General features: G+C 39.6%; 1 protein-coding gene across 7 annotated transcripts in view; it reads left to right on the top strand.

Moving 5' to 3' along the window:
• The window catches only part of HYCC2 (hyccin PI4KA lipid kinase complex subunit 2), a 74,159-nt gene that overhangs the window by 4,524 nt on the left and 43,284 nt on the right, over positions 1 to 26,351 (top strand). For 5 of the 7 annotated variants that reach the window (XM_056111683.1, XM_056111684.1, XM_056111685.1 and 2 more), the window contains 2 exons: positions 12,060 to 12,159; positions 25,619 to 25,695. In XM_056111683.1, the coding sequence (XP_055967658.1) occupies positions 25,645 to 25,695 (51 nt within the window). In that variant the 5' untranslated portion in view covers positions 12,060 to 12,159; positions 25,619 to 25,644. The remainder of the gene's footprint in view (positions 1 to 12,059; positions 12,160 to 25,618; positions 25,696 to 26,351) is intronic. The other 2 variants (XM_056111686.1, XM_056111687.1) reach the window with 1 other exon arrangement.

Genomic DNA, 26,351 nt, shown 5'->3' with positions numbered 1-26,351 from the left:
AGAAAATAAAAAAAGAATCTCTTTGTCATGGCATGAGAAAAAGTAATTGACTTGGGGAGAGAAGCAAACAGTTTTACATTAAGTGATGTGAGTTTGATTAAAAATTAATTTCTAAGTGTGAAATGTATCTGACAAAATTATTCATAAAATATGGTAAGTAGAGCTAGTTTATTGAATTTCTAAGTATGTATTTTTTTTTTAGTTCTAGTTTTATGAAAAAGGATGTGAGGAGGGAAGAATCCTTTTTACTTTATAAGATGATCATATAACTTAGACAAAAGTGATTGTAAAATCTAAAGTTAATATGAATTTGCAGTTTATCAAAATATCTCCTACTTTATTTTTTGTGGTGGGGGAAGTAGAAGAAATAATTATTCCTGCTTCTCATGCTGTTGTTAAATTTTGTGATTTTCTGTGCTCATATATTCAGCATCTGGTGGTTTCTAATCTGTATCCTTAATCCAGTGACTTCTCTTCATTTCCAGTTCTTTTCTATAAACCTATTCGCTTGCTAGGTGAATATGACCTTCATATTCCTCAAGTACAGTATATCTAAAAATGAATTGGGTTTTTTTCTTTATCTGCCCCCTCCACACACCTTTTTTGTTATTTAGACAAATGGAGGTCACAGTCACACAGAGTCAGTTTTTTTTGCCACAGCTCACACACTTTAGTTTTGTTGTTTGTGCATATTTTGTTTTCAGTATACACTGGACCTCACATAGTTGGTTGTAGTATTCATCAGGAGTCATACATTTTAGTTGCATTACTTGTACGCTTGATTGTGTTATGTTAGAAACCACACACTGTGTGGCATGGGCATTCCAAATGGTGCTGTTGGTATTATACTTGGTGCTAGGGATAAATTTTGTATTTTCCGGCTGGAGAGATGGTACAGTGAGTAGGGTGCTTGCCTTGCATGCAACCAACCCTGGTTCGATCCTCAGCCCCCCATATAGTTCTCCCACCAAGCACTGACAGAAGTAGTTCCTGAGTGCAGAACTAAGAGTAACCCCAGAGCATTGCTGGGTGTGGCCCCACAACAACAACAAAAAACCCTTTTACCCTTACACCTGCAAGGCAGGAATTTGCCTCTAAGCTGTCTGAGGGACTGCTGCATTTTTGTTTTATCTCTGCTTTGCTGAAACTGGAACCTAGTATTACCTTTGATACTTAGTTCATATACCCTCTTCATAGTATTGCTATTTTCTGTTAACTATCTTCTCACTAATTCCTTCTACTTTTGTATCATGGTACTAATCCTATTTTATACTATAACCACTGGAAATAGTATAAAGAGGTCTTAAAGACAGGTGATCTAGGTCTAGAGCAGTAATACAGTGGTAGGGGACTTGCCTTGCATGTGGCTGACCCAGGTTCAATCCTTGGCACTACATATGGTTCCCTGAGCATGGCCAGGAGTGACCCCTGAGCACAGAGCCAGGAATAAGCCCTGAACACTGCCATGTATGACCACTCCCCAATCCCAACATAAAAGACAGATGATCTATATCAGTAGTTCTCAGCTGGGGGCAGTATGGCCTCATGTGGCTACCAGAATATTCTGAGTGGTCATGAGTGAAAATTGTATATAAATGAAAATTGTATAAATCCATGGCATGGTACTGTGGTAGGAGAGAGGACAACTGGTAGGACAGGGGAGGCTACAGGAAGGAAAGATGCTTGAAAGGTTGCCATGATTAGTTCCTTAGCTGTTTTCCAACTATGACCTCTTTGCCTTGTTTTTATTTATTTATTTATTTAATTTGTTTATTTATTTTTGCTTTTTGGGTCACACCTGGCGATGCACAGGGGTTACTCCTGGCTCTGCACTCAGAGGACCATATGGGATGTTGGGAATCGGGATTCTCTGCCTACCAGGCAACCGCCCTACCCTCTGTGGTATCTCTCCAGCCTCTGCCTTGTTTTTATTCTGAAAAGGTGAAGCTGGAAGCTTCAAGGCTGTAAGACCTCTTTGAGACTTAGTTTCTCTTTTGGGATTTATGTAATGGCCTTTTACTACATTTTATTGGTCAGAGCAATTCACAAATTAGTTCAGGTAGATAGAAGTGGAGAATAGAAAGCTTTTTAAATCTCATTTAGGACTTTTATTAAAAAAGAAGAAGCTACTATGTATCCTTTTGTATGGCAAAAGAAATGAGAGGTCTCTAGGCCTTTTTTGTATCATGGTGCTAATCCTATTTGGAAGAGCTCTGCCCTCATGAAGTCATCACACTGAAAGGGGCCATGCATGGAATGTCATCACATTGTAGGTTAGCACTTCAATCAGTATATGAATTTGGGGAGAAACGGAAATGGTCTATAGAGAAATTAGTTTATTTTACATTATAGTCCCCTGCTACAAAATTTTTGCTGTGGCAACAAAAATAAACAGATACAAAAGACATTAAATGGCAAATCAGAAAGTCAGGTTTAGAATCTTTTTTTTTTTCTTTTTGGGTCACACCCGGTGATGCACAGGAATTACTCCTGGTTCTGCACTCAGGAGTTTCTCCTGGTGGTGCTCAGGGAACCATATGGGATGCTGGGAATTGATCCGTGGTCGGCCGTGTGCAAGGCAAATGTCCTACTCCTACTCGCTGTGCTATCTCTCCAGCCCTAGGTTCAAGTTCTTTTTGAAGTAGAATCAGTAGCATAGTGTGTGTGGTGGATCAGCTTTATCTGATTATTGTGTTATAGCACTGTTTCCAGAGAACTTAAAAAGTTTTAAGTTTTAGGCTGATAGAGAAAGTCTCTTTAAAAACATTTAAAAAGTAGCCTGTATAAATGTCACATTTTTCTAACTTTTATTTTATTGTAAGTTGGTTTTAAAATTTGACAAGTTACAGTTTTATAAGCCATTGGCTTTCTAGAACAACTCCCAAATGTTGGCAGCTAATTATGTTAGTTTTTTATATAAAAATATATTATAATTTTTGAGTGTTCTAAACTACTATAAGTCTCTTCCATCTGAGCTGGAACGGCAGTATATCTTTACAGAGTACATACATTTTGTTCAGTCTTGTTTTTTGTTGTACATATCATTTAGTAGGAGTACCTTAACACTTTATCAGCATTAAATTGGAACATAGATGAGATCACCACTGGCATTTAAACCATGGATTTGTTGTTTCAGTTTCTTGTCAGGAATTGTATTGCTACTACAAATGAGAAATGCTTATTTCTTATTTATTTTTCTGGATAACCAAACAAAGTAATAGTTCATTCTTGGTATTGGGGGGTGGTGGGGAGGGATTCAGAAATAGGCATCTAGGTCTGATATGGCAACTTCATATTGTTGTGAAGAACTCAGCTTTATTTCTTTACACTTCTCAGAATGTGACTTCTAATACCTAGAACACAGAATGGATTTTAGATATCCATTTGTCACATCTGCATTCTAGGCCAGTGGTAGGGAATCTTCTTCCTGCCAAGAGCCATTTGGATATTCACAGCATCACTTACAGAGTAAGAAACATATTTCTCTGTCCCATCATGTATCAGGACCAGAACACATGATTTTATGGGCTCTATATATTTCATCAGTGCTGTTCCCTACCCCTGCTCTAAGCAGAAGAAGAAAGGAGGAAGAAAGGCAAAAGGATAAAAGGGGTGTATACCTCTCATATTCTAAGAAACTTTTCTCAGGCCAGGGAGATAGCTCAAAAGGCTGGAGCTCATGCTTTGCATGTGGATTGCCTGGGTTTGATCCCTGCTCTTGCATTTGCTCCTGAGCACTGGAATGACCTCTGGACACTGAGCAAAGAGTAGCCTTTGAGTGCTGCTGGATATAGACCAAAAAAAAAAAAGAAAAGTAAAAAAAAGGAAGTGAAAGGAAATAAAAAAGGAAGAAGGAAGAAAATTTTTCTAGAATTCTTATAACTTAGTAGAGCAGAACTTAAGAGCATTTGACTTTACTTGGCTGTGAGGTTCAGCTTTTAGCTGAGTATGTTCACTTGATCAGTGGGCTGCAGGTGGGGATGGGAATCTGTGTTTGATGGAACTAGTAATCTTTGCCATAATTGCTTGCTGTCTTCTCTACTCAGTTTGCTAAGCCTTTCTTTCATTAGACATGAAGTAAGTGCTGTGTGCTAGGCTCTGTTAAGAACTAAAAATATTGATAAATAAGTAACACATACTTCCTGCCTTAGAAAAGTTACAGTTTGGGGACTGGAGAGAGGATGGGGTAAGGCCGCCTTGCACACGGCCTATTCAGATTGCATCCCTAGCACTATGTGACTCCCTGAGCTTTGCACTGTAACCCTGGAGGCCCCTAAACACAATTGGATGTAGCCTACATGTGTGGGCTGGGTAATCCAGGGCACCTGCATGGCTGAGCAGCATTATATCCTTGGGCTCTCTTGTACCTCTGGCCTGACTGTCCTAGAATTCGTCAGACTAGCTCCACCCACCACCCTTCAAAGAAGTTGTGGATTGCTAATTGTAGGAAAAGCCTTCTCAGGGCTAAAGCTGCCCTGAGAGTCCAGAACTTTTCCTCCCTCCCTCACTTACTCCCTTCCCTTTCCTTCTACATCTGCTTCTCCTCACTCTTTTCTATTCCCTTTCTTCTCTCCCCTTATTTCTTTTCCTTTTGTTCTCTCACTCTTTGTCTTTTTCTCCCAAGAGGTGGAAGGTGCCAGGACCAGTCCTGCTGATACTTGGTCTAGTACTACTCAGGCCCCGCAGTTGTGGAAACTATCTGGTGCTATGCTAGGCATAGATGGACTCCATCCCTTCGAGCTGTCCTCCCTGTTTCAGGTCCAGGTTCTTGACTTCATGGCATTAATGAATTTTTTGAGAACAAGTCAAAAATAAACTACAAAAAGCAGTTTATTAAAGCAAACGATAGGGCTAGAGAGTTAATACAGAGGTAAGCAATTTCCTTGCACTTGGCTAAAGTGTATACCACATTTGGTTCCCAAACACTTCTAGAAGTGATCTCTAAGTGCAGAGCTGGGTGCAAGCAACCCTGATCACTGCGTAGTTTGACCCTAAGGTTCACCCATACCCTCTTTTCTATCCCTCTGCCCCAAAGACAAAGTATATACTCAAGAATCAGAGTATAGATTGTTATATATAACTTTCGGATCCTTTAAGATAGCTTAAAGAGTGTAGCATTGTTTCTAAGTAGACTGACTCTTTATTGAAAGCTAGAGTATACCCACGACTCAGAACGTGGGCATACTCTACAAAGAGTATTGCTATACCTGCCAAAACCTATAAAGGTACAGAAATGAGGTAAATTAATGAGGGATAGAATAAGCATGAGGTTCAGAGATGAGCAAGGTTTTTTGAGTCATAGCACTACCCAGAATCTAATTATCTCTGGTTGCTTCCAGGGGTTGCCATGGCAATTGTAAAGGCATGAGTGGTTGTGATTTTTATCATGTAAATTATTATAATCATTGTATAATGAAGTTGGAGGTTAGGTGTTGTCAGTTCATTCTTCTGGTTCTAGGTGGACCTTATTGTTTTCATCTTTTGGTACCCAGTGTTTGTAAATCATTAACTTTGTTGTCATAAACATACCTGGTTGTTGGGCTTTGTATGAGAGCTTGTAAGAAACATCTGATCAAAAATGGATACTGAAGGGCTGGAGCGATAGTACAGTGGGTAGGGCATTTGCCTTGCACGCAGCCGACCTGGGTTCAATTCCCAGCATCCCGTATGGTTCCCCGAGCACCACCAGGAGTAATTCCTGAGTGCAGAGCCAGGAGTGACCCCTGAGCATCACCGTGTGTGACCCAAAAAGAAAAAAAAATGGATACTGATGAAAGATGAAAAGGGGAATTGGTTGATGTTGACATGTTGACATGTTAAAGGACAGTGTACAGGGCATCTAGGAATAATATAGTGGGTAGGTGCTTTTCTTGATTGTGGCTGACCGGGTTCCATCCCCAGCATCATGTGTAGTATCCCTAGCCCCACCAGGAGTGACCCTTGAACGCAGAAGCAGGAGTAAGTCCTGATCATATCCAAGTGTGGCAAAAAACAAAAGAAAATAAAAAAACCAACCAAAAAATATTAATAATAAGAGGGTAGTACACAGTAGATACTAGTTCTATAGAAGCACATAGATGTTTGCTTAAAGGAAGAAAGATGTTGTATTTGTTATGCTTTGCAATGTTTGTACAGGAGACAATCTTCTGATTCCTTCCTTATCTAGGTCAGTTGTGTACCATTTTCTGATTCCTTCCCATCTAGGTCAGTTTATACTGGCCATTCTCCTGTTTCAATAGGACTTAAAAGCCTATACATAGGCTTTTGAGAATAGAAGTCACTTAGAACTGTAGGATGTCAGGACTGGCTGTCACTATGATTCTGCTGACCCCAGTAATTTATAAGAGACAAATTGGAGAGAAGGTGTGACCCCTTTGGGGGGAACATATTAAGGATAGAACACTGACCTTTTTTTTTTTTTAATATAGGAGTACTGCTATTTATTCAGCCACTGTGATGTTCTTTCTGAGGGGAATAAATTGGGATGGTTTTCCTTCCCTTTAGCTAGGAAAAAGAGGTTCTCAATACTTTGTGTGCTTTTAATGAAAAAGACTACTGTTGGAAATTAGGTTTGGATCCAGAGTGGGAATAAGCTTTTAACTGGGGAAATGTTGCATGATGTTGTGCTGAACACAAATTTTCTAATGATAATTTGAAGATGACAACACCTATACTTTGATGTAAAAGTACCCTTGATTTTCTTTTGGTGACCAAGACAATTTTTTTTTGTTATTGCTTTACCTACATTTATAATCAAATATAGAAAGTAGAGATTATTAAAGAGAGATTAAAGTAAAGATTACTAGATGCACTGTAGCACTGTCCTCCTGTTCATCGATTTGCTCGAGTGAGCACCAGTAATGTCTCCATTGTGAGACTTGTTACTGTGTTTGGCATATCGAATACGCCACGGGGAGCTTGCCAGGCTCTGAGTGCCGGTGGGATACTCTCAGTAGCTTGCCTGCCAGGCTCTCTGAGAGGGATGGAGGAATTGAACCCAGGTCCACTGCCTGCAAGGCAAATGCCCTACCTGCTGTGCTATAGCTCCAGATAAAGATTACTAGATAGACTTACATATTTTTTTTTAAAGCTTATCAATTCTATTTGCATTCTTGAAAACTGTGGAGTCTAGGTTGAGAATTTTTGAGGAAAAAGCAAGACTTTGAATTGATAAAGTGTTGTATGCAAAGAAAATACTTTTTTACCCTTTTTGATTTATTATTTATTTATTTAATTATTTGCTTTTTGGGTCACACGCGGTGATGCTCAGGGGTTAGTCCTTGCTTTGCACTCAGGAATTACTCCTGGCAGTGCTCAGGGGACCATATGGGATGCGGAATTGAACCCGGGTTAGCCACACGCAAGGCAAACGCCCTGCCCACTATGCTATTGCTCCAACTTCTAATTTATTTTTAAATTTAATTTATTTTTTTAATTTTTTTTAAAATTTATTTATTTATTTTTTTACAGTTGTAGATTTACAATTTTTTTTGTGCTTGGGTTTCAATTATACAATGATCAGATACCCATCCCTCCACCAGTGCCCGTTTTTCACTACCATGGATAATATCCCTCCCACCCCCATCCCCCCATCCCCCCCTGCCTCTGTGGCAGGACAATCCCCTGTGTTCTCTCTCTCCGTTTGGGTGTTGTGGTCTGCAAAAGAGGCATTGAGTGGCAAACATGTTCAGTCCATAGTCTACTTTCGACATGCATCTCCCCTCCTGGGAGGATCCTCCAAACATCCTTTATTTGGTGCTCCCTTCTCTATCTGAACTGCCCTTTCCTCTAGGATACCCGGCTGGCCTCTAAGTTATGGAGTAATCCTCCTGGTGCTGATCTCAGCTATTCTTGGGTATTTAATTTATTTTTTAAAAGTGACTTTGAGATTATAAAATTAGTCATGATTGGGTTTCAGGCATACATTGTTTCAACACCAGTTCCTTCACCAGTGCCCACTTCCTACCACCAGTCTTCCCCTGCTTCTCCCCAAAAAGATTTTATCGAGAAGTTGACTTAACTGATTTGAATATTTTAGTAGAAAATTGCATATTTACTGTCTTTAGATTCAGATCAATATTGTACACATTTTAATACAAGGTGGAAGAAATAAGGTAGTTAGGGGATTCTTAAAAAGTTTATTGAATCACTGTGAAATCTGTCCTCTTGTTGTTCATTGATTTGCTCGAGTGGGCCCAGTAACATCACCATTGTGAGACTTATTGTTACTGTGTTTGGCATATCGAATACATCATGGGTAGCTTGCCAAGCTTTGCTGTGCGGGCGAGATACTCTTGGTAGCTTGCTGCGTTCTCCAAGAGGGTTGGGGGAATCACATCTGGGTCGACCAGTCGGTCTTGTGCAAGGCAAATGCCCTACTGCTGTGCTATCGCTCCAGCCCACTGTAAAATACACAGTTGCAAAGTTGTTTATGATTGAGTTTCAGTTCCATTTAATTTTCAGATATTTGAGTTGTTTCTTCATTTCTTTTGTGATTAACTTCCATTGTCAGTGAATCATGGTCTGAAAAGATAATTGATATGATTTTTTTGCTCTTGATTTTTTGGAGGTATGTTTTGTGGCCCAGCATGTGATCTGTCCTAGAGTGTCCCATGTGCATTGGAGAAGAATGTGTATTCAGTTTTTTGAGGATGAAAAGCCATACATTTGCCTGTATATGTGTGTGTGTATAATTACATGTTTATTTACTAAACCTCTCTCTTCCACTTTTTCCTTCAAAGAAAGTATTTCCTCACTGAGCTTTAGTCTAGTTATTCTGTCAAGAAATGACAGTGTTATTGAAGTTTCTACCTATTATTGCATTGTTATCAGTGTCTTTCTCGAAATCTGTTAAAAGCTAAATATTTTTCTGCTACCTCATTAGGTGCATATAAGTTTAGGAGTGTGAGTTCTTCCTGATGTACGTATCCCTTGGTCACTAAGAAATGACCTTTGCTGTTTCTTATAACCTTTTTTTAGCCTGAAGTCTATATCATCTGATACTAGTATGGCCAGATTGGCCTTTTTGAGGGGGTTTGTTTGAAAAATTGTCTTCCATCCCTTGAGTCTGTCTTTATTCTATTTAAATGTATTTTTTTTTGTAGGAAGTGTAATGTTAGATTCAGTTTTCTGGTCCATTCTCCACCCTGTGTCTCTTGATTGGTATATTTAACCCAATGACATTGAGAGAGATTATTGTCATAAACCTTTCTGCAGAGTTTGGTGTGTTTGCGGGACTCACCTTGTCTTAAAGTAGACTCTTTAGTTCTTATGAAGATGGTTTTGAGCCTATGAAGTTCCTGAGTAGAATGAGAGTCTAGCTTGATAGAAGAATTCTTGCTGAGGCATTCATTTCATGTTTTCCACTATATCCCACCTCTGTCTGTGGGCCCAGAGGGTTTCGTTTGATAAATCTGCTGTAAATCTTAAGAACATTCCTTAAGTGTCACTTAAGAAGCTTCTTTGATCTTGCTACTTTCAGTATTCTATCTCTATGGTTTATGTCATTCTGATTAGGATGTGTCTTGGAGTATTTTTATTTGTGTTTCTTTCAGCTGGTACCCTTTGGACCTCCTAGGTCTGCATGCATGCATTCTCCAGCTCTTGGAACTTCTCAGCAATGATGTCTTTGGCACAGTGGGTAGGGCATTTGCCTTGCACGCGGCCAACCCGGGTTCGATTCCCAGCATCCCATATGGTCCCCTGAGCACCTCCAGGTGTAACTCCTGAGTGCCTGAGCCACGAGTAACCCTTGTGCATCGCTGGGTGTGACCCCCCCCAAAAAAAGCAATAAACTTTAACTTTTGTTTCTTTATCAGGTTTGCCTTCCTGATCCTCAGGGACTTGTTTATTCTTAGGTTGTTCTTGAATTCATCCCAAAGTTCGCTTGTCAGCTGTTATTTTGAGGCTTTCCCTCCCCATCTTGTATTGTCTGGAGGTTCTTGTCTGGAGGTTGTTGTCTGGAGGTTGAAGCTCACTGATTCTGTTCTCACCAGCTGTTACTCTGCTTGTGAGGCCTTGCAGTGAGTTTTAAAATTTCACCTACCAGGGGCCTGAGTGTTAGTACAGTGGGGAGGGTGTTTGCTTGCATGCAGATGACTCAGGTTCAATCTTTGTCACCACAAATGAACCCCCGAGCATGCCAGTAATATTTCCTGAGCACAGAGCCAGGATTAACCCCTGAGCACTGGAAGGTGTGCTCCCCTTCTCCACAAAATTTCACCTACCAGGTTTTTCAGTTGTCGTTTCTGTATGTAATTTTCTCATTTCTGCTCTCATATCGATATCTCTTGTTTTTTTTTTTTTTTGTTTGGTGGTCTGTTCTTTGAGTTCCTTAAACATCCTCAATATTTCCTCTCTAAAGTCTTTATGAGAGAGATTATATAGGTCATTATTACTGGTTTAGTCATCAGGGCTACCATCTTTGGTCACTGAGCATTGTGCGTTTCTGTGTTGCTTTCCCATTGTGACCTTTTTTATTGAAGCACTGTGAACTTTTTTATTGAAGCACAAAGCTGTTCATGGATGGATTTCAGTCATACTATATTCCAACACCCGTTCCCTCCACCAGTGTACATTTCCCAGCACCAGTGTCTCCAGGTTCCCTCCTATCACCCCCTACCTCCTGGCTGCTTTATAGCAGGCATTTTTCTTCTCTCTCTCACTCTCTCTGTCTCTCTGTCTCTCTCTGAGACCCCTCCCTTTCCTCCTGCACTCACCGTCCATCCCTCCCCTTTTGGCTATTGTGGTTTGCAATATGATACTGAAAAGTTATCAAGAATATTCCTTTATCTACTTTTAATACCCTGGACGTCCAAAAAAATACAGCAGAAACAACACCTTCACTCTATGTTCACTGCAGCAACTATTCACCATAGCCAATATCTGGAAACAGCCTGAGTGCCCAAGAACAGACGAATGAGTAAAGAAACTATGGTACATCTACACAATGAAATACTATGCAGCTGTTAGGAAAATTAAGTCATGAAATTTGCCTATAAATGGCAACTGTATCTTTCCTCTTTGTAGGGTGCATGTCATTACTGTAAGCTCTATCTTGGTCTTGAGGTTAAAATGGATATTTCGGAAAGGGCTTTAGTACTAGAATTGAAAGTCGAGTTACTAAGGTTCTATATTAATTCTTCAGAGATAAGTGGAGAGGGAGCTGAATTTTTCTTATTTTTTTCAGTTTTCTGAAGGTCTGGGGTCAAAGCCATGTGTTAAGCATCTTGGATAAATTCATTGAAAATCTAGTTAGAGCTTGAAAATCCTTCTAGATGTTGGATTTGGAGTGGGTGAGGAAGATGTTATTCAAATTGCTACAGAGTAGCTTGACAAATACTAAATAATTTAAACAGAGTGGAAAAAAAGATTCTGAACTTCACTGAACCATTCAGAGATCATTAATGTTTCCATCAGTTTGAATCAAAGAAATAGAGCCTAAAGTGGTCATCAACTACATGAAAATAGTTGTTATTTTATAGGAAAGTATACGTTATTTAGAAATTACTATATTGATTAGAAAAAGAACTGTTAGTTTACTTTTGTGCCAATAAATTAAATAGCATTTTGTTTTCTTCTTAAAAATGATAAAATTTTCAGTTCTGTGAAATATCTAAAATTATAGCCATTAATACTTATTATTTATGCTTGGTTTTATACTGCATGTTAAAAATTAATTATTATTTGCATGTGTCTGTGCTGTAACATATTACAAAAGTTAGATTCATAACTTAATTTTATTATTTGTTCAGGTGAAGTTCCAGATGATTTAAATAATCTGCTCAAGGATTGACAGATTATTAATACCATATTTTAAGATAAATAACATCTTTATTTCTTCTTACCTGATGTCTTTAAACTTAAATTAAGTTTAATGATGGTACATAAGTATATATATGCCAGTTATTACAAATATTTTTGAATATTTATATTTTTCAGTTAGATAAACTACTATATATTTTTCAGTTAGATAAAGTATCTGATGAAATTGTTCTCTCTCCTCTGTATTACTTTTTCAATATTAATATTTCACAGCTTTTTATTTTCATTTTTTATAGACTTGGAAAATATTTAAATCTCAACAAATGAATTCCACACTTGAATTCTGCTGCATTCCTGTGCCACCTCCTCCTTTAGAAAACTGATCTTAGAACAGAGGTAAAAATTCTAGAATTTAACATTTTGTAGGATTAAAATGAATTTCCCATACATCTAGCCATGTTTGCATTTTTAGTAACCCTTACTGTGTTTAGTAAGTAGTTTTATCTGAAGATTTGAAATAATTAATTCTTAATTATTGCCTTTGAATTTTACTTTTGAAAATGTTTCCCTTTCAGTAATTTCTCTTTTGTTTTTGTTCCCTAAACTTTGAATTACTGAATTAATCAAATTTACTTAGCTTTTTTCTTTTTTTCCATGTTTTTAATTTAAATGTGAAAAGTTTCATGTGGCTTATGGTTACTGGATTGGGGAATGCAAATCTAAGGGAAAATCCTTAGGAAATTTGCTATATCAGCCTGTCTAAAGAACTTAAAAATTAACTTTTAACATGAATATTTTCATATGTTGTTGATCTAATTTGAAAATTTGCAATATGAAAATTATTTTTTATAGCTTATTGTGTTCCCCTGATACCTAGAGCTTAGATTATCAATAATTTTGGTTCACTAGAAACCTTTTAAAGTTGATCTTAGTCTCTCTATATCAGATAAATTAAAAGAAAGGAGAGGGAAAGAGTGAGAGTGGGAAAGTGTGTGTGTGTGTGTGTGTGTGTGTGTGCACGAGCTTGAACTCAGTCTTATCTTTGCAAAGCCTGCATTATTCCACTGAGCCATACCCCTGACCCTTTAATCATTTTTTTGTTTTCTTTTGTGGGGTAAGGAGGCAGCGTTTGGACCACATCTGTTATTGCTTAGGGCTTATTACTCCTGGTTTTGTGCTCAGGGTTCACTCCTGAGCTTTGCAGAGGGGTGGGTTGGGGCATATGCAGTGGCAGGAATTGAACCAGGTTCACTATGTGCTCCTTAACTTTTTTAATCTTCAAAACAAAACAAAATCCTTTTACTTAAGTAATAATCTTCATTTGAGGCAATAGCTTGGTTCAGTAATTTTTCAAAAAACATGTAGCTTATAGGTCATTGAGTTAGAATTCAAAGTAAGGAAATATAGCTTAAGAGACAGTTTTCATTAACCATTAGGCATCTGCCTCTTATATTCTAATTCACTGGAAATTGATAGTTTCTGTAAAAGATACATGCTGTTTGCTAAGATACAGCTTTATAATTTCAACCCTTGTAGGTAAGATACCTTTTTGGCAATTAGTTTTTGAGCTTCAGATCATATTCCAGCAATTTATTACTTTGTTGTGTTATAGTCAGGACTTACGAATAAGGTTGTCATTTCCATGGTCTCCATAAAGATAATTGGCGTTTGCCTTGCAAGCAGCCAACATGGCTGACCCAAGTTCGATTCCTCCACCCTTCTTGGAGAGCCCGGCAAGCTACTGAGAGTATCTCACCCACACGGCAAAGCCTGGCAAGCTACCCGTGACATATTCGATATGCCAAACACAGTAACAAGTCTCACAATGTTACTGGGCCCCCTCGAGCAAATTGATGAACAACGGGAGGACCGTGACTGTGACTGTGGTATCACTCCGTGGTATATGCTTTGGGTATATACTCCGAAAGTGACAGTATGGGTTTGAATTGGGCTATATTCTGGAGTAGAAGCTTGAGATCTGGGTTTTTTTTTTTTTTTTCTTTTTGGGTCACACTCAGCATTGCACAGGGGTTATTCCTGGCTCATGCACTCAGGAATTACTCCTGGCGGTGCTCAGGGGACCATATGGGATGCTGGGAACCGAACCCGGGTTGGCCACATGCAAGGCAAACGCCCTACCCACTGTGCTATTGCTCCAGCCCCCGAGATTTGTTTTTTTAAATAAATTTTTAAATGCTAGGTAATGGGAAGGATGTAAAATACAGTAAAAGAAATTATCTGAATTATATATGGGGCTGAGGAGAAGGCTGGAAAACAGGCTTTAGATTTGCTTCCCTATAAGCACTGTATTGTTCCTCAAGCTTTTAACCAGAAGTATCCCCTGGGCATACCTCACCCCACCTCTTAAAGAACCTATACAAAGCAGATTTCTATATTATTTCTGACTAATTAAAAGGAAAACATGCTGCATTATAATTGTATTCGTAACTTTCTCTGGATACTAAATGATTCTGAATCTACATACGAAATATATCTATATTTCTCTTATTATATCTCAGTAACCAGTACAATTTAGGACTTACTCCTAGTTCTTTGCTCAGGGATCACTCCTGGTGGTTCTTGGGGGAACCAGGTATTGAATGTGGATTGGCTTAATGCACGGCGAGTGCTTCACCTGCTGTACTATCTCTGTGGACCCATGAAGTTATTATTTTTTTTTCCTGCTTTTTTTGGGTCACACCTGGCGATGCACAGGGGTTATTCCTGGCTTTACACTCAGGAATTACTCCTGGCGGTGTTCGGGGGACCATATGGGATGCTGGGAATCGAACCTGGGTCGGCCGCGTGCAAGGCAAACGCCCTACCAGCTGTGCTATCACTCCAGCCCACATGAAGTTATTTTTAAGTGTCTTATTTCTTCACCATGAATGAGGGTTGAGTTTTGTTGGGGCCATAGCCAGTAGTATTATGTGCTTGGGTATTACTCCTCATAGTGCCACAGTCACCATTCTTTTATCTTTTTTTTTTTTTCTTTTTGAGTCATACCTGGCAATGCTCAGGGGTTACTCCTGGCTCTGCACTCAGGAATTACTCCTGGCGGTGCTCGGGGGACCATATGGGATGCTGGGAATCGAACCCGGGTCGGCCGCGTGCAAGACAAATGCCCTACCTGCTGTGCTATCACTCAGCCCCTCTTTTTTTTTTTTAATTTGAGAGTCTATGTCTCTCAGTCTCTCAGATGTATGAACTCCTGAAATTGTAAAATTGTATTGTGTAGGTACTATATGTATCATTTTTTGGAAATAGGCATCCATAGTTTTGCTCGTGTATCAGAGATCAAGGTCAGTGATGTTCTGCTTAGTCCACCTTTAAGATTAAGATTCTTATTTTATATCTCGTCTATCTTGGTTTGTGTGTAGTGTCAGTTCAGCAGTGTGTTTTGTTGTTTTTTTCCTTTTTTTTGCTTTTCGGGCCACGTGCAACAACCAGAGGGCTTGCTTCTTGTTCTGCACTCAAGGATCACTCCTAGTGGGCCTTGGGGAACCATATGGGATTCTTAAGATTAAACCTGGATAGGCCATGACAAGGCAAGCACTCTACTTGCTGTATTGTCACTCTGACCCCATTTCATCAGTCTTTTAAAAAACATATAGTTTATTATGACATAATTTCTCATTTGGGGGGAGTTGGGGAGACTATGCCTGGAAGTACTCAGGGTGTATTCCAGGCTCTGAACTCAGGAATCACTCCTAGAAGGGCTTGGGACCATATGGGGTGCCAGGGATCAAATCTGGGTTGACCATGGGCAAGACAAGCACCCTACCTGCTGTTTTATTGCTCAGGCCAGTTGAAACATTCAAGCTTGTTAACAAAGTAGAGACTAGTCTAATGAAACTTTTGTACTTATTGCTTCACGTCTATGCTTATCAGTCATAGCCAATATATTTCATCTATGCTCAATGCATCACCCTTGTTTGGTTTACTCATCTCTCCTCAACCTTCTGTTATTTTGTGTGGAATCTACACCTGGCTGTGCTCAGGGCTTACTGCTGACTCTGCTCAGGGGTCACTCCTGGCAAGCTTGGAGAACCATATGTGGTGCTGGGGATCAAACCTGAGTTGGCTGCATTCAAGGCAAGTGCCCTATCCTCTGTACTATAGCTCCAATCCCACTCCCTCTTGTTTTAAAGTAAAATTTAGACATTATATTTGCTAGTAAACATTTCAGGTTGTATCTATAAGGAATAAGCACTGTTTTGAGCAACCTAATGCCATCATCAAACATAACAGCTTTACTTTCTCATTATTTTAAAGTCATCAAATGCTAGTGTGTTCCATTATCTCAAGTTGTATGGTGCTCCTTTTGTTTGAATCAGAGTCTGAGCGAGATTCATACTTTGACTCTGTTGTTATTGTTGTTGTTCTTCTTCTCCTCCTCCTCTTCTTCCTCTTCTTCCTCCTCCTTCTCTTCCTTCCCTCCTCTCCACCCTCCTCCCTTTTCTGCTCCCCTCCCTGTCCCCCTCCACCCCCTTCCCTTCCCTTCATCCTCCTCCTCCTTGTTTTTGGGCTACACCTGGAAATGCTCAGGAATTCCTCATGGATCTCACTCAGAAATCACTATAGGGGATGCTCAGGGGACCATATGGGATGCCAATGATTGAGTCTGGGTCAAGGCAAATGCCCTATCTGTTATACTATCACGCCAGCTTCTGTTCTTTTGTTTTAATATCTCTTTTAATCTTTGGTTTCCTTTTTTGTTTGTTTTTGTTTTGGGGTCACACCTGATGTTGCTCAGAGATCACTCTTGGAGAAGCTTAGAGTACCATATGTGGTGCCAGGGATTGAACTTTTTATTTGAATTTTAAAAAAACTCAGCCCATCTTAAAAATATTTGCTATTTGAAAATAAGGGACAAGTCTTACTCTTCTTTTGTATTCCTTGCCTACTTAGTGTAATGGATTATATTTAAAAATTATTTTGGAATTAGAGCGGAAATTAGAAAACCTAGTTTTCTATGTTAGGAATCTCTTATACCAGAGTTTAAATGACTCCAGGGTGAGATACAACAATGTTCACACACTTCCTTTTTTTTTTTTTTTTAAAAAAAAACCTTTATTTTATTTTTATTTAATTTTTTGGTTTTTAGGGTCACACCCGGCGATGCACAGGGGCTACTCCTGGCTCATGCACTCAGGCATTACTCCTGGCAGTGCTCGCGGGACCATATGGGATGCTGGAAATTGAACCCAGTTTGGCTGTGTGCAAGGCAAACATCTACTGCTGTGCTATCGCTCCAGCCCCTCATACACTTTCTTTTAAGGAAGCTTATTTTTTTACCATTTTTAGCAAATTATTTACAACACGCAATACAAATTAAATTATTTATGGTGTACTATTGGGGCAGACTTGGGTGGTAGTCGAAAAATTCAAAATAATGGTGGTAGCAAGGTGTAATGGTGGTGGGATTGATGTTAGAACATTGAATGTAATTATTGTGAACAACTTACAAAAATAAAATTAGTTTTATTTAAAAGAAAACTAGGGGGCTGGAGAGATAGCACAGCGGTTAGGGCATTTGTCTTGCACGCGGCCGACCTGAGTTTGATTCCCAGCATCCCATATGGTCCCCTGAGCACCGCCAGGAGTAACTCATGAGTGCAGAGCCAGAAGGAACCCCTGTGCATCGCCAGGTGTGACCCAAAAAGCAAAAAAAAAAAAAAAAAAAAAAAAAAAAGCTAGTTTTCTTTTTTCTAGGCAGAATTTAGTATAGAATCTGAAACACTCAAGTAGTACTGTCTGTGTTTGTTGTAGTTGCTTTGGAGACTCCCCCCCCCCCCCCCCCCAATCCCAAGGTGTTTTTCTTCTTGTTCTCGTTCTTACTTTCAGTTTTTTGTTTTTTGGTTTTTTTTTGGGGTTGACTGTTTGTATGGGGGACCACACCCAGTTGTTCTCAGGGCTTACTTACTTACATGCAGAGGGGACCATATGGGATCCAATCCAAGTTGTCTGTGTTTAGGGGATCAGATGGGATCCAAACTGGGTTGGATGTGTGCAAAGGAAGTGCCCTATCTTTTCTGCCCTTATATTTAGCTTCTGGACGTTAAAACCAAAACTTTTTATTGTCTTTTGTACTTTGAAAATAATACAGGCTTATTTAAAATTTTTGAGTAACTCAAAATTATATGAGTACAGACCAAGGATGTAACTTATGGTAGAACACATTATTTATCTAGATATTTATTTGTTTGTTTTTTCATTGAGTCATCGTGAGATAGTTACAAAGCTTTCATGTTTGAGTTTCTGTCATACAATGATTGGACATCCGTCCCTTCACCAGTGCACATTCTCCACCACCAAAGTCCCCAGTATCTCCCCCCCGCCCCCCGGCCACCATTCTACCCCTCCCCCTGCCTCTATGGCAGACAGTTTTCCCCATACTCTCTCCTACATTTGGGCATTATGGTTTGCAATACAGATACTGAGAGGCTATCACGTTTGGTCCTTTACCTACTTTCACTACACATCTCCTATCCTGAACTATCCTTCCAACCATCATTGACTTAGTGATCCCTTCTCTATTCCAGCTGCCTTCTCCTCCAGCTCATGAGACAGGCTACCAATCATGGAGCAATCTTCCTGGCTCTGTCTCTACTGTCCTTGGGTGTTGTTCTCATATTATTTTTATTTATTTTTTTATTTATTTATGCTTTTTGGGGTCACACCTGCCGATGCTCAGGGGTTACTCCTGGCTTTGCACCCAGGAATTACTTCTGGCGGTGCTCAGGGGACCATGTGGGATGCTGGGAATCGAATCCGGGTCAGCTGCGTGCAAGGCAAATGCCCTACCCACTATACTATCGCTTCAGCCCCATATCTCATGTTATTTATATTCCACAAATGAGTGCAGTCCTTCTGTATCTGTCCCTCTCTTTCTGACTTATTTCACTTAGCTTGATACTCTCTATGATCATCCATTTAATAAGCAGAATTCATGATTTCATCTCTCTGAACAACTGCATAGTATTCCATTGTGTAGATGTACCAAAGTTTCTTTAACCAGTCATCTGTTCTTGGGCATTCAGGTTGTTTCCAGATTCTGGCAATTGTGTACAGTGCTGCAATGAACGTACAGATGCAGATGTCATTTCTACTGTGCTTTTATATATATCTTTTGTTTGTTTTTTTCTTTTTGGGTCACACCTCGCAATGCTCAGGGGTTACTCCTGGCTCTGCACTCAGGAATTACTCCTGGTGGTGCTTGGGGGACCATATGGGATGCTGGGAATCGAACCTGGACTGGCTGCATCAAGGCAAATGCCCTGCCCACTGTACTATCACTCCAGCCCCTCTACTGTGCTTTTTTGCACCATGGGGATATATTTCCAGTAGTGGTACTGCAGGGTCATCTGGAAGCTCAATTTCTAGTTTTTGAAGGAATGCCCATATTGTTTTCCAAAAAGGCTGGACAGTTGGAATTCCCACCAGCAATGAAAGAGAGTCCCATTCTCCCCACATCCACACCAGCACTGGTTGTTCATGTTCTTTTGGATGTGTGCCAGTCTCTGTGGTGTGAGATGATATTTCATTGTTGTTTTGATTTTTATCTCCCTGATAATTAGTGATGTAGAGCATTTTTATGTGCCTTTTGGTCATCTGTATTTCTTTTTTGAGGAGCCTTCTGTTCATTTCTTCAAGGTAGAACTTTTTTTTCTTGTACAGTTCTTCTAGTGTTTTGTATATCCTGGATATTAACCCCTTATCAGATGGTTATATAAAATATAATATATAATTGGGTAAATATTTTTTCCCATTCCATGGGCTCTCCCTGTGTGTTTTTTTTTTTAAATTTTTATTAGTGAGACACCATGAGGTACAGTTGTAGACTTACAAATTTTGTGCTTGGGTTTCAATTATACAATGATCAAATACCCATCCCTCCACCAGTGCCCATTTCCCACCACCACGGATCCCAGTATCCCTCCCACCCCTCACCCCCCTATCCCACCTTGCCTCTGTGGCACGGCATTCCCCTCTGTTCTCTCTCTCCTTTTGGGTGTTGTGGTTTGCAAAGAGGCATTGAGTGGCAATCATGTTTAGTCTATAGTCTACTTTCAGCATGCTTCTACCATCCTGGGAGGATCCTCCCAACACCCTTTATTTGGTGCTCCCTTCTCTATCTGAGCTGCCTTTTCCCCTAGCATGTGTGGCTGGCCTCCAAGCCATGGAGCAAAATTCCTGGTACTAATTCCGGCCATTCTTGGGTGTTAGTCTCCTATTTTGTTACTTTATGTTCCCCAGATGAATGCAATCTTTCTATGTCTATCTCTCTCTTTCTGACTCATTTCGCTTAACATGATACTTTCCATTTAGTACCATTTGTATGTAAATTTCATGACTTCATCTTTTCTAACAGCTACTTAGTACTCCAATGTGTAGATGTACCAAAGTTTTTTTAACCAGTCATCTGTTCTCGGGCACTCAGGTTTTTTCCAGATTCTGGCTATTGTAAAGAGTGCTGCAGTGAACAAACAAGTGCAGATGTCACTTCGACTATACTTTTTTGCCTCTCTGGCGTATATTCCCAGGAGTGGTATTGCTGGGGCAAGTGGAAGCTCAATTTCTAATTTTTTGAGAATCGTCCATACTGTTTTCCAAAAGGGCTGAACCAGTCGGCATTCCCACCAGCAGCGAAGGAGGGTCCGTTTCTCGCCATATCCGCTCCAGCACTGGATGCTTTTGTTCTTGTGGATGTGGGCCAGTCTCTGTAGTGTGAAATGATATCTCATTGTGGTTTTGATCTGCATCTGCCTGATGATTTATGATGTGGAGCATTTTCTCATGTGCCTTTTAGCCATTCGGATTTCTTCTTTGAGAAAGTTTCTGTTCATTTCATCTCCCCATTTTTTGATGGGGTTGGAAGTTTTCTTCTTGTGGAGTTCAACCAGTACTTGGTATATTCTTGATATCAACCACTTGTTGGATGTGTATTCAGCGAATATCCTTTCCCATTCTGTAGACTGTCTTTGTATTTTGGTCACTGTTTCTTTTGAGGTGCAGAAGCTTCTAGTTTAAGATAGTCCCATTTGTCTATCTCTGTTTTCACTTGCTTGGCCAGTGGCATGATATCTTTGAAGATACCATTAGCTTCAATGTCATGGAGGGTTTTGCCAACTTTTTCTTCAATGTATCTTATGGATTCCAGTCTGATGTTGAGGTCTTTAATCCACTTTGGTCTTACTTTTGTACATGGCGTTAGGCAGAGATCTGAGCCCACTTTTTTGCATGTAGCTGTCCAGTTTTGCCAGCACAATTTGTTAAAGAGGCTTTCCTTGCTCCACTTCACTTTTCTTGCCCCCTTATCAAAGATTAGATGATCATATGCTTGGGGGGAGATGTCAGTATATTCAGCCCTGTTCCATTTATCTACAGCTCTGCCGTTGTTCCAGTACCATGCTGTTTTATTATTACTGCTTTGTAGTAGAGTTTGAAGTTAGGGAGGTTGATTCCTCCCATTTTCTTTTTCCCAAGAATTCCTTTAGCTATTCGTGGGGTCTTATTGTTCCATATAAATATCAGGAGTGTTTGCTCCATTTCTTTGAAGAATGTCATGGGTATTGTAATAGGGATTCCGTTGAATTTGTACAGTGCTTTGGGAAGTATTGCCATTTTGACAATGTTAATTCTCCCGATCCATGAACAGGGGATATTTTTCCATTTCCTCGTGTCCTCTTTTATTTCCTGAAGTAGTGTTCTATAGTTTTCTTTGTACAGGTCCTTTACTTCCTTAGTTAAGGTGATTCCTAGGTACTTGATTTTCTGGGGCACAATTGTAAACGGGATTGTTTTCTTCCTGTCACTTTCTTCTCTTTCACTGTTTGCGTATAGGAAAGCCATGGACTTTGGGGTATTAATTTTATAGCCTGCAACTTGACTATACAATTGTCTATTGTTTCTAGGAGTTTCTTGGTAGATGTTTTAGGGTTCTCTAAGTATAGTATCATATCATCTGCGAATAGTGAGAGCTTGATTTCTTCCTTTCCTACCTGGATGCCCTTAATATCTTTTTCTTGCCTAATCGCTATTGCAAGTACTTCCAGTACTATATTGAACAGCAGTGGAGAGTGTCTCATCCCTGATCTTAAGGGGAAGGCTCTCAGTTTTTCCCCACTGAGGATGATGCTTGCTGTACAGCTTGTGGTAGATGGCTTTAACGATATTGAGGAAAGTCCCTTCTATCCCCATTTTGGTGAGGGTTTCACTGTTTTTTTTTTTTTGAGGTGTAGAAGCTTAGTTTAATGTAGTCCCATTTGTTTATGTCTGTTTCCACTTGCTTGGACAGTGGTGTTTCATCCTTAAAGATGCTTTTAGCTTCAGTATTATTGAGGTGTCTGCCTACATTTTCCTCCATGTATCTTATGAATATTGAGGTCTTTAATCTGCTTTAATTTGACTATTTTGTGCCTGGCGTTAGACAGGTCAGAGTTCATTTTTTGCAGGTAGCTGTCCAGTTTTCCCAGGACCACTTATTGAAGAGGCTTTCCTTATTTCACTTCAATTTCTTGCTTATTTATCAAAGATTAAGTGATCATATCTCTGAGAGTCTGTGACAGAATATTTAACTCTGTTCCATTAGTCTTCGGGTCTGTTTCTAGTCCAATACCATGCTGTTTTAATTACTACTACAACTTTGTAGTACAGTTTGAAGTTGGAGAAGGTGATGAGACTCATCTTCTTTTTCTAGAGGATTGCTTTAGCTATTCATGGGGGTTTATTGTTCCATATGAATTTTCGGAGTGTTTTGTCTATTTCTTTGAGGAATGTCATGGGTATCCTTTTAGGGATCTGTATTAAATCTGTATATACTTTGGGGAGTATTGCTATTTTGATAATGTTAGTCCTCCCTATCAATGAGAGCGGATGTGTCTCCATTTCCTAGTGTCCTCTCTTATTTCTTGAATAGTGTTTTGTAATCTTCTTCATATAGGTCATTCACCAATTTAGTTTAGCTGATTCCAAGGTACTTGATTTTCTGAGGCACTACAATGAACAGGATTGGCTTTTTTAAATATATTTCTTCTCTTTCATTATTTGTATATAGGAAAGCCATGAACTTTTGAAGGTTGATTTTTCAGCCTGCCACTTTACTATACAAACATGTTGTTTCTAGAAGCTTTTTTGTAGAGTCTTTAGAATTTCCTAAGTATAGTATCAAATGCCCACAAATAGTGATAGCTTCACCTCTTTCTTTCCTATCCGTATGGCCTTGATACCTTTTTTTTTCCTAACTGCTATGGCAAGAACTTCCAGTACTATGTTGGAGTGGCAAGAGTGGGCAACCTTGTCTTGTCCCCGATCTTACAGGAAAGGCTTTTATTTTCTCCCCATTGAGAATAATGCTTGCTGTGGGCTTGTGGTAGATGGCTTTGACTATATTGAGGAAAGTTCCTTCAATTCCCATTTTCCTGAGAGTTTTCATCATAAATGGGTACTGGATCTTGTCAAATGCTTTTTCTGTGTCTGTTGATACAATCATATGGTTTTTATCTTTTATTGATATGATGAATTATGTTGAAGGACTTGAGAATGTTAAAACATCCTTGCATCCCTGGAATAAATCCTACTTGGTCGTGGTGCATAATCTTTTTGATGAGTCATTGGATTCTATTTGCTAGTATTTTGTTGAGGATCTTAGCGTCTGTGTTCATTAGGGGTATTGGCTTGTAATTCTCTTGAATCAGGTCTTCTTGATTCAGTCTCAGGAGGCAGTAGGGATGCAGGAATTTATCCATTTCCTTGAGGTTTTCTTGTTTCGTGGCATAAAGACTCTCAAAGTAATCTCTGATGATCCTTTGAATTTCTGTAGTTTCTGTTGTGATGTTCCCCTTTTCATTTCTGATTCTGTTTATTAAGGTTTTCTCTCTCCCTTTCTTTGGGACTCTTGCAGAGGTTTATCTATCTTGTTTATTTTCTCATAGAACCAGCTCTTGGTTCCATTGATCTTTTGGATTGTTTTTTGGACTTCCATCTCATTAATTTCTGGTCTGAGTTTTATTATTTCCTTCCTCCCGCCTGGATTGGGCTCCTTTGGTGGTTGTTCTCCGAGATCTTAAGCTGTGAGGTTAGGCTACTTATGTGGGCTTGTTCTTCCTTCCTGAGGAATGCTTGTAGAGCTATAAACTCTGCTCTTAACACAGCTTTTGCCATGTCTCATAAGTTCTGGTAACTCATGTATTTATTCTCGTTTGTTTCCAGGAATCTTTTGATTTCCTTTCTGAGCCGCTTGTTTGTTGTTCAGTAGTGAGCTGTTTAATTTCCAGGTGTTTGATTTGATTTTCTGTTTGTGTGTGTATGATTCACTTCTATTTCAGCACATGATGGTTTGAGAAGATCCTTAATATAATCTCTATCTTCTTAATTTTATGGAGGTATGTTCTGTGGCCCAGCATGTGATCTATCTTGGAGAATGTCCCATGCACACTTGAGAAGAATGTGTATTCAACTTTTTGAGGATGAAGTATCCTGTATATATCTACTAAGCCTCTTTCTTCCATTTCTTTCCTCAGATAAAGTATGTCCTTGCTAAACTTGAGTCTGGTTGATCTATCAAGAGGTGATATAGCGGTGTTGAAATCTCCCACTAATATTGCATTGCTATTGATGTTTTTCTTCAAGTCCTTGAGTAATAGATTTCTTTCTAAATTTCTTTCACATGTTTTATTCTATCATGTTTAATTTATTTTAGCTACATGATTAAAGCTCTTAAAATAGTCTGTACATTTGTCATGGATAATGTACTGTTTAATTCCACTCAGTAAGCTTGATTTTAGCTCTTTTGAATTGTTACTGAGACTATAAAAGCATTAAAAAAACAGCTTTGCTTTAATTTCATTCTGCTCTGAAAGTATTCCTCCTTATCTTAAAATATACAAGTTTTGTGGAGTTCATGCCCAATTCAATCAGCCTAATCAGTGGCTGAATAAATAGTAGTACTCCTACATAAAAATAAAAAATAAAATGTACAAGTTTGGGGACTGACAGTTCAACAGGCTGTGTGCATGGAGCTCAGGTTTTATATTCAGGAGGCCCTGGCTTGATTTCCAGTATAGCCTGTTCCCTTGAGCAAGGCTGGGAGTAGTCCCTGAACATAAAGCCAAGTCTTTAGCATTGCCAGGTATAGTCCCCAAAAGCAGAATAAATAAATGAATTAAATAAGCAAATTTTTCTTTTAATGAAAGATACATATAAGTTACGTTTTCGGAGGGACCTCCTAGGTGTTACTGGGAGTGCTTAGGGACACTTCTGGGAGTTTTTTAGCCAAATAGGATGGTGATTGCCAGGGCCTGAGGATGTGCTGCTGTGTGGGCCTGGCAGTGCTGGGTACCAGTTGTGCCGTCCTGATGGTGTAGGAGACATCCAGAGACACAACATGCAATTTCTTTTTATTTTTTTATTTTTTAAAATTTTTATTAGTGAAACACCATGAGGTACAGTTGTAGACTTACAAATATTTGTGCTTGGGTTTCAATTATACAATGATCAAAATACCCATCCCTCCACCAGTGCCCATTTTCCACCACCACGGATCCCAGTATTCCTCCCACCCCCCCATCCCCCCCGTCCTGCCCTGCGTCTGTGGCAGGGCATTCCCTTTTGTTCTCTCTCTCTCTCTCTCTCTCTTGCTCTCTCTCTCTCTCTCTCTCTCTCCTTTTGGGTGCTGTGGTTACCATGCCATGTTTGAGGACCTAAAGGGCTATACTTGATAATGTTTAGAAGGCCATGTGGTGCCTGGGATCAAACTCATCCTCTATCATTTCCTGGATTCACATTTACTCTTTATGGTTTTTGTAAGTAATGTTATTCTCAAGTTCAGTATCCTTTTTTACCCCCCTTTCAGTTATAAAAGCATAGAAGAAGTAGAAGATGCTGGGATCTGAACGTGGTGTTGTGGAAGAATGGTTATCAGAATTCAAGGTAAGTTGTATTGGAGTTAATAAAGTGAAAATGGGCTTGCTCTTCCAGCCCCTGTTCTTCCTTGAACACATATTTTGCTTGCTTGTCTCTGTTTTTGCTTGCTTATTTCTACTCTGGAGAAGCCTATGTTGTGTTCTCTGTTGAACACATTTCCCTTCTTTCCCGAAACTATCTGCCCGTGTAATCCCATCAATGGCCAAGACTCAGAGACTATAAAAACTAGCTCCCAGAACCGTGCGGCCGCAAATGCGGCCGTGCGACATCTTATTATAACATCTTATGATCTCATTCCTACTTTGGACAAACTGGCAGGCTACCGAATGTAACCTGCCCACACGGCAGAGTCTGGCAAACTCCCCGTGGTGTACCCAATATGCCAAATACCAGTAACAATGATGGGTCTCATTTTCTCCTAAAGAGCCTTGAATATAGCACTTTCTTAAAAATCTCAGGGCTAGGATGCAGGAGACGTTACTGGGGCCTACTTGAGGCAATCGACGAATAACAGGATGGTCGTGATTCGTGATTCCCGTCACATTAAAGATATAAAACGGGCCGGAGAAATAGTACAGCAGGCAGCCTTCCACACGGCCAAACTGGATTAGATCATGGTATCAAACATGATCCCTCAAGCCTGCTAGGAGTGATTCCTGAGT

The sequence above is a fragment of the Sorex fumeus genome, unplaced genomic scaffold (genome assembly GCF_029834395.1).
Source record: "Sorex fumeus unplaced genomic scaffold, SorFum_2.1 ptg000014l, whole genome shotgun sequence".
Lineage (NCBI taxonomy): Eukaryota > Metazoa > Chordata > Mammalia > Eulipotyphla > Soricidae > Sorex > Sorex fumeus.
The sequence above is the reverse complement of the archived record's forward strand: the minus strand, read 5'-3'. Positions and strand labels throughout refer to the sequence as shown.